The sequence below is a fragment of the Octopus bimaculoides genome, chromosome 28 (assembly GCF_046866305.1).
Source record: "Octopus bimaculoides isolate indiv1 chromosome 28, ASM4686630v1, whole genome shotgun sequence".
In the NCBI taxonomy this organism is placed as follows: domain Eukaryota; kingdom Metazoa; phylum Mollusca; class Cephalopoda; order Octopoda; family Octopodidae; genus Octopus; species Octopus bimaculoides.
Genome location: NC_142955.1, coordinates 4,665,286 through 4,676,840, shown reverse-complemented (window position 1 = coordinate 4,676,840; position 11,555 = coordinate 4,665,286). Strand labels below are relative to the sequence as shown.

The following is an 11,555-nucleotide window of genomic DNA, read 5'->3' as shown; positions in this document are numbered from 1 at the left end:
TAGTTTATTGTTCTAACGTCCTGTACCCTGATATGCATGTATATACACATGTAGATGTAAGTATGTACATATATGTGTGTATACATGTATATATATTCTTTGTATTATATATATATATATATATATATATATATATATATATATATATATATATATACACACACATTTAATGTAAAGAAACCACAAAAACCCTTGTGAAAAATAGCAACCCAAGATTTCGTTGGGGAAATACGTAACAGATCAACTTCAACATAAAAAAAACCCGTTGTCTAATGTATATCGAAAAATTACGTCAGTATTAGATGGATGTCTTAATGTCAGCTAAAATGTATTTTTTTAAATGTGGATAGCAAGAAAAAATTTCGCTCCTAGTAGTTAAACATTCATTCGAAGTCCTGAAGTACTTCAAAAGGTGTGAAGAGAGGGTGATTTGGTTGGTATTTCTAGCATGTTGAACGAACATATAAAGATGATGCATCAGTCTAAAATATAAAAATTTAAAGCAGAGATCTAGACGAAATACTACAAAGCAGTTGTAATGTACGACCGTGCGAACCAAAGAAGATGGCGACGAAGTGGAAGAGGCTCCTTTAAACGTGTCGCACGGTCGACACACAAAAACATATAATATGGACATATGAAGGCTCGCAATGTGAGATGCGAGCGAGTGCCAGTAAAGGAATGAGTGACAGACACAACCGTTAGATATATAAAGAGAGTAAGTTTATTAACATAGTGAACAGTGTGTCTGTGTGTGCGTGCATGCGGCAATATAAACAATACAATGTGTATGACGGACCGTCGTGTAAAGAATGTGTATACAACAATGTGTGTAAGTGAGAGAGAAATACAGAACATGGAATAAGAGTCTGTGAGAGACTATAAGCGTCGTAAACACAGAATTAGAAAAATACCAGTTCATAGAAGAGCTACACAAGTAGAATGTCTGTACAAGAAGTCGTGACCAAGGAGCAGAGCTGTGGTGACACATGTTGTGTGTGAAATTGAGCGTCGATGCTGCGACCGGTTACTTGGTACAGAAGATTCTCGCAGGTTGTTCGAGCTGTTAACTTCGCGGTGGAAACAATCCACTCAAACAGTGCCGAGATGAAACCGCTATCTTTTTAGAGTATGTTGCCATCTGCTATTTTCGCTTAGTTGAATGAAATGGGAACTAAGAGATTCTTTTCTTTTCAAAACAAAACTAAGATAGACGCGTGCTTAGTCAATGATTGAGGTTGACTCAGAAAGCTAGGAGTGCATTCTGCCATAACGTGTTACTATAAGGTAGTGAACCGTGTGCTCATAACTGTGTGAAATAAGTCTAAGATAAAGATGACACGTAAAACTTGTTGAGTGCTGAAGGAGAGAAAGTTCCAGAGTCGATGTGAGTTTTTTTTTTCGGAGGTTATCACTTTAACGTAAAGCCTGAATAAGAAAAACAAAATAAAGTTTGATTTGAAAATCAGCAAGTTCTTTTAATATTCAACGTTAAGAAGAGTACAAATCGAGTATAACAAGAATTTTCATTTCATAAAATGATGAATTGGTGAATTGTGTCTGTGAATAAATATTTCTAACAAATTGGTAAAGGCAGTTTTCAAACATTATTTAAGGTTGTTTGTTATAATGTACGTATAAATATATTAGTGTTCATTATATTACTTTAGAGAGAGAGAGAGACAGACAGACAGGAAGAAAGTGCGTGTGAGGGAATGAGTGAGTTTGTCATTGGCAAGGCTAAAGACAAGCTCTCAGCGTTTTCAATGTTGATGTAAATTGTAAATCATCATCTGCTGGAACAAACAAACGAATACAAATTGACAAACATGCAATTTTTGAAAAGGTAACGATGAAGCGCTTTTTCTACCAACGATTCTGTAATAACAATGTCCGTGGTGTAGAAAATGAAAATACTACAACCAAAGCTAGCCTGGCATATTATCTTCAAGAATTTCGACCAATCAAAACGTGTCCAAAACAGATAATAATTTGAGCCATGTTCTCTCTATAAAACAAGACAATTCTTGAATTCCATTTAGCAGCAAGGCAGTTACAGCATAGTTCCATGTCTTTCCCTCTCAATTTTTGAAAGTCAGACAAATCTGTGAAACCGGTTAAGTCTTTAAAAGTAAAAAAATCTAAACGAATCCCAGTGCATTTTCAACTTTATATACATATATATATATATATATATATATATATATATATATATATATATATAGAGAGAGAGAGAGAGAGAGAGAGAGAGAGAGAGAGAGAGAGAGAGAGAGAGAGAGAGATCAAAGTGTGTGTATGCCGCTATATTTTTATATATAAAAATTACAAAAATAGGACAAGAGCGCAAAACATCCAGACAGAGACGATACAAAGAAAACAAGGACGGGTTATTCGGAGTTTTCTTTCCTCAGTCGAGTTCCAGATTATCTTTGCAATTTCGGCTGGTTATACTCGAGATTGCTCCAATCTGGCCAGTCCCAAGGAAAAACTAAGCTAAGAGCACTAGATTCCTTGGAAAAAAGCAGTGGATGTATACGAAAACAAGGACGGAAAAAAACGAACAATGTTACACGAATACAAATGCAAATAACAGGACATAACAACAGATGTCTTTCGACAAAGGATGAATTAAATTAAGCTGGTGTGTGTGGAAGTATACATTCGCTGCTTTCTTCCAGGGAATCTAATGCTCTTAACTTAGTTTTTACTTGAGGTTGGCCAGATTGGAGCAATCTTGAGTATAACCAGCCAAAATTGCAAAGATAATCTGGAACTCGACTGAGGAAAGAAAAGTCCGAATGACCCGTCCTTGTTTTCTTTGTATCGTCTGTCTGGATGTTTTGTTGTCCCTTTTGTATTACCTGTCTGGATGTTTTGCGTTCTTGTCCCGTTTTTGTATTTACACACACACACACACACACACACACACACACACACACACATACACACACACAAACACACACACACACACACACACACACACACACACACACACACACACAAATAAGACGATAATTTATTTTCGAACGGAGAGATGCCGTTAGAACAGCAGAAATATTGGGTAAATTACCCTTACAAAGCCGAAACAAATTTGTCAGCAAACAGCCATGGGACTCGTGATATGACTCATCTCATGATATGACTCATCTCATGATATGACTCCGGCCAAATGCTTTATCGTTAAGCTAAACTGCCCGCCGATAATCTACAGTTTAGCTTAATGGTAGAGTACTTGGCCAGAGTCATAGCAAGAGATGTGGATTAGAGTCCCATGGTTGCTTGTTGACAAGTTCCGGCAATTATAATAAACAAATGTTAGTTTGTTTATATTTATATACATACATACATACATAATACATACATATGTATATATATATATATATATATATATATATATATATATATATATATATATATATATATATATATATATATGTGTGTGTGTGTGTGTGTGTGTGTGTGTGTGTGTGTGTGTGTGTGTGTGTGTGTGTGTGTGTGTGTGTGTAGTGAATCTTGCATGCATGAAGTGGATTCGATCCACCATAGCCAAATTTAAATTAACACTGCGACAGAACTTTTCCCACGGTGAAATAATGGTTTTTCTCTGACAGCAGTTTTACATTTTCCAGATGCCTTTAGCTAGGCCGAAATAATGTCTTCACCACTTGACCCTTTCTAACCTCTTCTACTTCACCAAAAGCTAGAATAGAGATAACAAGACCACCAACTAATCTATTGTTTTCAATGATATGTCTATCCTTCTAGATAGTTATAAAAGCCAGAAAACCCCAAGCAAATATCAGTTAGTCACTAGTCGGTGACGACTCAACGAGTCCAGTCACATGGTGACGACTCAGTGAGAACAAATTCTAATTTTGTAGATCAGTGAATTTATTTCACTTGAAATTCTATAAGTTTTCAAAGGCGAATAAGCATCGACAGCTAGCAAGCCAAGCTACCCCAGACTGATGAAGGGCAATGACTCTGAAACTAGTCTGTGGATGCTGGCTTTGCTAGGTGGAGGTGCTCATCTCCCCTGTTTGAAAACTTAAGGACACAGAATGCTTGTGTCACATAGCCAACTGGAAACGGTGTTTCCTGGGGCTAAATAGCAGTAGCATTCTGCTCTTTCCTGGGACTGCCACATTAAGTTGGCAACAAACCATCACTTTGTATATATATATATATATATATATATATATATATATATATACATATATACATACATATATATATATTCTTTTATTTGTTTCAGTCATTTGACTGCGGCCATGCTGGAGCACCGCCTTTAGTCGAGCAAATGGACTCTAGGACTTATTCTTTGCAAGCCTAGTACTTATTCTATCGGTCTGTTTTGCCGAACCGCTATCTTATGGGGACGTAAATACACCAGCATGGGTTATCAAGCGATGATGGACACACACACACACACACACACAGATATATACATGACGGACTTCTTTCAGTTTCCGTCCACCAAATCCACTCAAAAGGCTTTGGTCGGCCCGGGGCTATGGGAGAATACACTTGCCCAAGGTGCCACGCAGTGGGACTTGATCCGGAACCATGTGGTTGGTAAGCAAGTTACTTACCACACAGCCACTCCTGCGCCTATATATATATATATATATATATATATATATATATATATATATATATATATATATATATATATATATATATATATATATATATATACATATATACACACTCATACATACTTACGTATATGACATCTGTACAGAACGTGATTGGTTAATTGTGTCTCAAGCGAATGAATATGGCCATGGAATCAGCTTCTGCATGTCCTGTAACAAAAGCAACAACAATAACATAAACAACAACTACCTTCTACTCCTACCGCTACTCCATTAACAAAAATAACAACGAAGGATTCCACATGTGGTAGGTAAATCTCCTAGAAATATAAGCCAAACCACCCTAAGATTCCATCCTGCTGTCGTAAATGTTCAGTCTTGAGAAGAGCTTCTGTTTGCTGATAAATTCTAATAACGTCGAAACATGACAATTATTAGACCTCATTTGCTGTTACCCCGTTTTGCAAACACAAATTACATTTTCTCCTAAGCGTGAAAATTAATTTTCTGTGAAATTAATTCATAATTTCTTGAAATGAACTATTTTTCATTAAATATTCTCTAATAAATGCCGCTAGGTGTTTGTTTTGTTTCTTCAATAAGGAAACGAATTTTTTAAAATTGTCATTCAGCACGTGAGCGAATTGAAGCAAATAGTCAAAACTAATTAATTTTATGACTTAGTCAAAACGATATAGTGTCCATGGCCTTTTCCAGGCCTCCAGAGCTGGTGTGAGGGATGGAAGGCGGTATACTAAAACCGGACCAAATGCCTGTAACAGCGTCAACCCCACTAAGATGTTTGAACAGCCTTTGATAATAGGTCTGTCTAGGGTTAATCTAGGAATTTTAAAAAATGCAAGACTAGTACCTTCTAATACTGAACAATAACTACCAAAATTTGATAATAATAATAATAATAATAATAATAATTATAATTATAATAGTTGTTGTGATTTTGATTGTCTCGATTTGCTGTTTATACCTGCAGTGCGACTGCGCGGGGTTCTGTTTGCGGCACGATGTGTTCAGTGTTGGATTTAGTTAGTCGAGAATGTAGCAACTCGCTGCATAAAAATGTTATTGCGTTGAAGTTCGGTTTTGCTTACAAATTAGCAATCTTTTTTTGTATTGTAAGATTGCTGTATTTTTAGTCGATTAAAACCTTTAAAACTTTGATATTCGAGTTTGGGTTTATAATAATTTAATCAACTGAATGTAGCTAGAGAGAGAGAGAGAGAGAATGGACAGCAAATTTATGAAACCAAATTTGCTCACTGCTGATCCAAGTTCGAGTCAAGCTTCAAAAGAATGGAATTATTGGTTCAGAACTTTAAAAAAATTTTAAGAATCATTTCCTGCTGAACCGCTTATCACGGATGAAAGCAAGCTTAGGTGTTTGATAGCGCACATAGATAAAAACGTTTACGAACTCATAAGTGAATGTGAGAATTACGCAGAAGCAATTCAAACTCTGGAGAGACTATACGTGAAAGCCTTGAACATTATTTTTGCGAGACACCTTTTAATGACATGCAAACAAGAACCAGGTCAATCAGTTGACGACTATTTACAGAAATTGAAACGACTAGCTAAAGATTGCGGGTACAGAACAGTGGACGCTGAGACTCACAAAAATGAAGCTGATCGTGACATATTTATCTCAGGATTAACGTCAGCTTCAACTCGCCTTAGACTTTTAGTAAATATTTAAGATGCGGCGATAACTTTAGAAGCGATATTTAACCAAGCCTGTATGCTGGAAGCTGCTCAAAGGAATTCCGAAGTGCATAATAGCAGTCAGTCTGCTATAAACAGCCAGGGAAGCTGTTTGTCAACGTTTATTCCATGTGAAGAAGACAAAATCTCAATTCCTGACAGAAACACAGCTTGTGCAGTGACAAAAACGAACTCAAAAATCTTGCACCTTTTGCGGATCTAATGATTTTCATCCGAGGTTTAAGTGTCCTGCTAGGCGGAGCAAGTGTTACAAATGTGGATATTTTGGTCATTTTGCTAAAGAATGCCGGTCAAGTAACCGTAAAAATTTTGATAAGACATCAGCAGCTCTGATGATGGCAACTTCGCCGCGGCTTTATGTCAAGGTGGAGCTACTATTAAAGTTAATTATACAATAACATTCGATGGTGTGAAAGCATTAGCTTTGATACCGGCTCTACTATGAATAATATTAGCAAAGACTTTGCAAAGAAAAACAAATTGGTGGTGAAGTCTGAGAGGAATGAAATTAACATGGCTGTCAATGGAAATCGTTCCCATAGCAACGGTTATTGTATGAGTTCAATTGAACTTCAATAGAAGAATTTACGAGCAAGTAAAGCTGGTGGTACTTGATAATTTGTTTGTAGATATAATTTTAGGACAAAATTTCTTAAATCTGCATCAACATGTACAAAATTACCTTTGACGGCGATAAGTCCCCGTTACATTTGGGAGCTCTAAAGTGCATTAAAAGTGATATTACACCGAGATCGTTTGAAAATTTAAACTCTGACTGTAAACCCGTAGTTACGAAATCGAGAAGACAGTCCGCCAATAATGAAAAATTAATTGCTGATTCTATAAGCCGAGATCTGGCAGAAGGGGTAATTGAACCCAGTGTTTCTCTCTGGCGAGCCCAGGTATTGGTAATATCAGGAGAAAATCATCGCTAGAGACTGTGTATTGATTATAGTGAGACTATAAATAAGTTTACGCAATTATCCACTGTCAAATATGCATGACATGGTCATAAAAATAGCTCAATTTAATTATTTTAGCACACTGGATCTCAAAAGTGCATATCATCAAGTTGAGATTCCAGTTGAAGATCGACCTTACACGGCTTTCGAAGCGCAGGGAAAATTATATCAAAGTAAACGTATTGTTTACGGACTTACAAATGCAGTACCCTGTTTCCAGAGAGTGATCAATCATATAATCGAAAGCCATAATTGTAGAGCTACTTTTGCATATATCGACAACATAACTGTGTGTGGTAAATCGAAGGAAGGACATGATCGAAATTTAAAACATTTTCTTCAAGTTGCTTAGGACTGTAATTTAACTTTTAATGATACCAAATGCATTTACAGCACAACACTGATTCGATTGCTTGGCTATGAAATTCAAAATGGTAACTTGAAACCTGACCCTGACCGGGTAAAACCCTTACTAGAACTACCTATTCCTAGTACCCACAAAGCATTGAGTCGAATTGTTGGTCTATTTGCGTATTATTCTAAATGGATTCCAAATTTCTCTGACAAGATAAAACCGTTGGTTGATAGTAAATATTTTCCTTTGAGTGAACTAGCCTTGTCAAGTTTAAAAACTTTACGAGATGATTTAGCAAACGCTACCTTAAAAGTGATTGATGAAAGCCTTCCATTCTCAATAGAAACAGACGCATCGGAAGTAGCTATATCTGGCATTTTTACACCAAAACGGAAAGCCCGTTTCATTTTTTTCAAGAACCCTCAACCCAAATGAGTGTCGTTATTCTTGTATTGAAAAAGAGGCGACAGCGATTGTGGAATCTGTGAGAAAATGGTCTCATTTTCTTCTTGGACGTAACTTCACACTAATAACTGATCAAAACAGTGTGGCTTTTATATTTAATTGTCAAATGCGCAGTAAACCTAAAAACGAAAAGATAATGCGTTGGCGAATCGAATTAGCCCAGTATAAATTTGATATCATTTACCGCCAAGGCAAGTTTAATGTTGCATCTGATGCTTTATCGCGTACTTATTGCGCAGCTACGACTGATAATGAACTGTATCGTATTCATGCAGCGTTGTGTCATACTGGGATTCATTATATTAAAGTTAAACATTTACCTTACTCTGTAGATGATGTAAAGCGTATAAGTAACAATTGTGTAATATGTTGTGAGGTGAAGCCTCGCTTTACTAAAACCTCTGTTTTGTCAGTAATTAAATCTACCCAAGCTTTTGAAAGATTGAGTGTTGATTTTAAAGGACCCCTACCTTCAGTGTCAAAGAACCATTATTTTTTAACTGTTGTGGATGAGTATTCACGTTTTTCGTTTATTTTTCCATGTACTGATACTAGTGCTCATTCCGTTATTAGCAATTTGAAGGTTTTGTTTAATCTTTTCGGATTTCCTGCTGTTATTTATAGTGATAATGCTAAATGTTTTGTATCCAAAGAACTTAAACAATTTCTGTATGATAAGAGTATAGCGATTACTCATTCTACTGCGTACAGACCTCGTAGAAATGCTCAATGTGAAAGGTGTGATGGAATAATATGGAATTCCATTTAAATTGGCCTTACGTTGCAGAAATTTACCAGTTTCTCAATGGGAAGTCGTGCTTCCAGAAGTTTTACATTCACAACCTTCATTATTATGCACGGCAACTAATAAGACCCCGCACGAGAGATCCTTTAAATTTCCCAGATGTTCTGTGTGGTGTTTCCGTTCCTATTTGGTTAATACAAGGACCTGACAAAGTGTTTGTTAAACGGCATGTACGCAATAAGTATGATCCGTTAGTAGATGAAGCCTAATTGGTACAAATTAACCCTAACCACGGGAGGGTACAGTACCCAGATGGACGTGAAAGTACTGTGTCCATCAGAGATTTAGCTCCTACTGGCAAAACGACTGAGGAGTATCAGTTAAGTAAGGATCAAACTAATGTTGCTGACACTGATCCTACTCAAGTGCATGAACACCATGGTGCTTTTTCAGATACCATGATCGATTCTGTCCCACCTACACCAGATCAAGAACCAACTCTGCACTGGCGTTCATCCAGAACAAAAAAAGTTCCTGACAGGTTAGATTTATGATTGATGATGTGTTACGCTTATCAAAAAAGCCTCATTATTACGCTGTTGTGATTGGCTCATGGTTATGTTTGTATTTTGTATTTTGTAGGTTAATTGTTCTTTTTCTTTAGGTGGGGGGGGGATGTTGTGATTTTAGTTTTGATCACAGGATTTTGATTGTCTCGATTGCTGTTATATGCCTGCAGTGCGACTGCGCCGAGTTCTGTTCTGTTTGCGGCATGACGTGTTCAGTGTTGGTTTTAATTAGTCGAGAATGTAACAACTCGCTGCATAAAAATGTTGCGCTGAAGTTCGGTTTTGCTTACAATTTAGCAATCTTTGTTTGTATTGTAGATTGCTGTATTTTTAGCCGATTAAAACTTTTAAAACTTTGATATTCGAGTTTGGGTTAATAATAATAATAATAATAATAATAAAAATAATAATAATAATAATAATAATAATAATAATAATAATAATAATAATAATAATAATAATAATAATAATAATAATAATAAAAAAACTACTGAACAATAATAATAATAATATCAATAGTACCAATAATTGTCGGAGCCCTGGAAACAGTGGGCAAAAATCTCGAGAAGTACGTGGAACAAATAGGCGCTGCAATACGGGTGGAGCACTTGCAGAAAACAGCACTGCTTGGAACCACTCGAATACTCCGGAAGGTGCTCGAAAAATAAGAGGTGTTACCTTAGTTCACTGGTAGTGAACAGCTGACACCGTAGTACATCTCCAGCGTTAGAAGCTGTGCAAAGGCAACAACAATAATAATAATGATAATAACAGTAGAACAAATTAAATGTTTGCAACTAGTTGTGGCTAATATGTTTATAATTATTCGAAACATAAAATTTATCTGAAATCGAACCAGGAACCTTTATGGCTAAGCTTAGTCACATCTTTATTGACATCTACATTGCATTTCGATCATACCGGTCTCTCATATTATCACGTGTTTATACTTGGATGTATGCATAGTACCACAATATATTAAAACTAGAAGCCTACCTTTCCAAGTCTTAGTTTAGTGAGTATTTTCAATATTTACATTTAAAATGTTTCCTTCGGATTGAAAAGCCGAGTGTAGGACAAAACTCCCCTAGGACAGAAGCCCCATAGTTAAAGTGTGAAAGTACACAAAAGCCCCAGAATTATATTTTTCGATTATTTTTCGTTTTTTTTTTTTGTTTTTTTTCACCTTTTACTTGTTTCAGTCATTAGACCGAAGCCATGCTGTGGCACCGCCTTGAAGAATTTTTAGTTGAACGCTTCGACCCCAGAATTTTTTTCCTTTATACTTGTTGCAATTTTTAGACTGCGGCCATGCTGGAGCACCACCTTGAAGAGGTTTTAATCAAACGTATCGACGCTAGAATTTTAAAAAAATTTTACTGGTTACAGTTATTAGACTGCGGCCATGTTGGGGCACCACCTTGAAGAATTTTTAGTCGAATGTAACGACCCTGGAATTTTTTTAATGATTTTCAACCAGTGCATGAAGTTAAGCCTAGAAGGTATCTCCACATGCGAGGAATAGCAGCCAAATCTCTTGAAACTTTTTTATAACACCCTCGGTTTTTTAAAAATATTTTCTCTCATTGGACTGCGGCCATGCTGAGGCACCAGCTTGAAGAATTTTTGGTTACTAAAAAATCAGAAAATATATATATTTAAAGTCTTTTGTTTTCTTCTTTCAGCACTTACAGATTAATGAGAATACGTTGACCTTTTGAACTTTCTCCGGCCGTTGAAGCTCCAGCCATTCGAACGTACTTCTTATCGTTTTTATATTTCTACACATTTCTTGAAGTAAATGCTTTCCTTTTTGTTAGAATTCAGACAATATGTACATTGAGTAGTAAAGAGTCTTGTGTTCTGTTATTCTATTATTGATGTTAAGGTTGATTTATTTTCATTTTCAAAATTAAAAAATAATTCTAAAAACGAGGAAAATAATTGAAACACATGGAACATACCATTGTGAGGAACATAAATGTTTTGACACCGTTTTTCGACCGAATATACTTTGTTTACTTAAAAATTGGAATTTTGGAAGATAATTGTTTTTTACAACTGCGATTTCCGTTTTTGTTTAAGTGAAATTATTTTTTTTTTAAATGTAAGATATGGTTG

At 35.9% G+C, this 11,555-nt stretch overlaps 1 protein-coding gene across 1 annotated transcript in view; it reads right to left on the bottom strand.

The window, feature by feature from the left end:
* Window positions 1-701: 701 nt before the first annotated feature.
* The window catches only part of LOC106873261 (uncharacterized), a 35,798-nt gene continuing 24,944 nt past the window's right edge, over window positions 702-11,555 (bottom strand). Inside the window, exons 6-7 of the mRNA XM_089343882.1 lie at window positions 4,726-4,808; window positions 702-1,428 (exon numbers count right to left, since the gene is read on the bottom strand). Coding sequence (XP_089200008.1) covers window positions 4,756-4,808 — 53 coding nt within the window. The 3' untranslated portion in view covers window positions 702-1,428; window positions 4,726-4,755. The remainder of the gene's footprint in view (window positions 1,429-4,725; window positions 4,809-11,555) is intronic.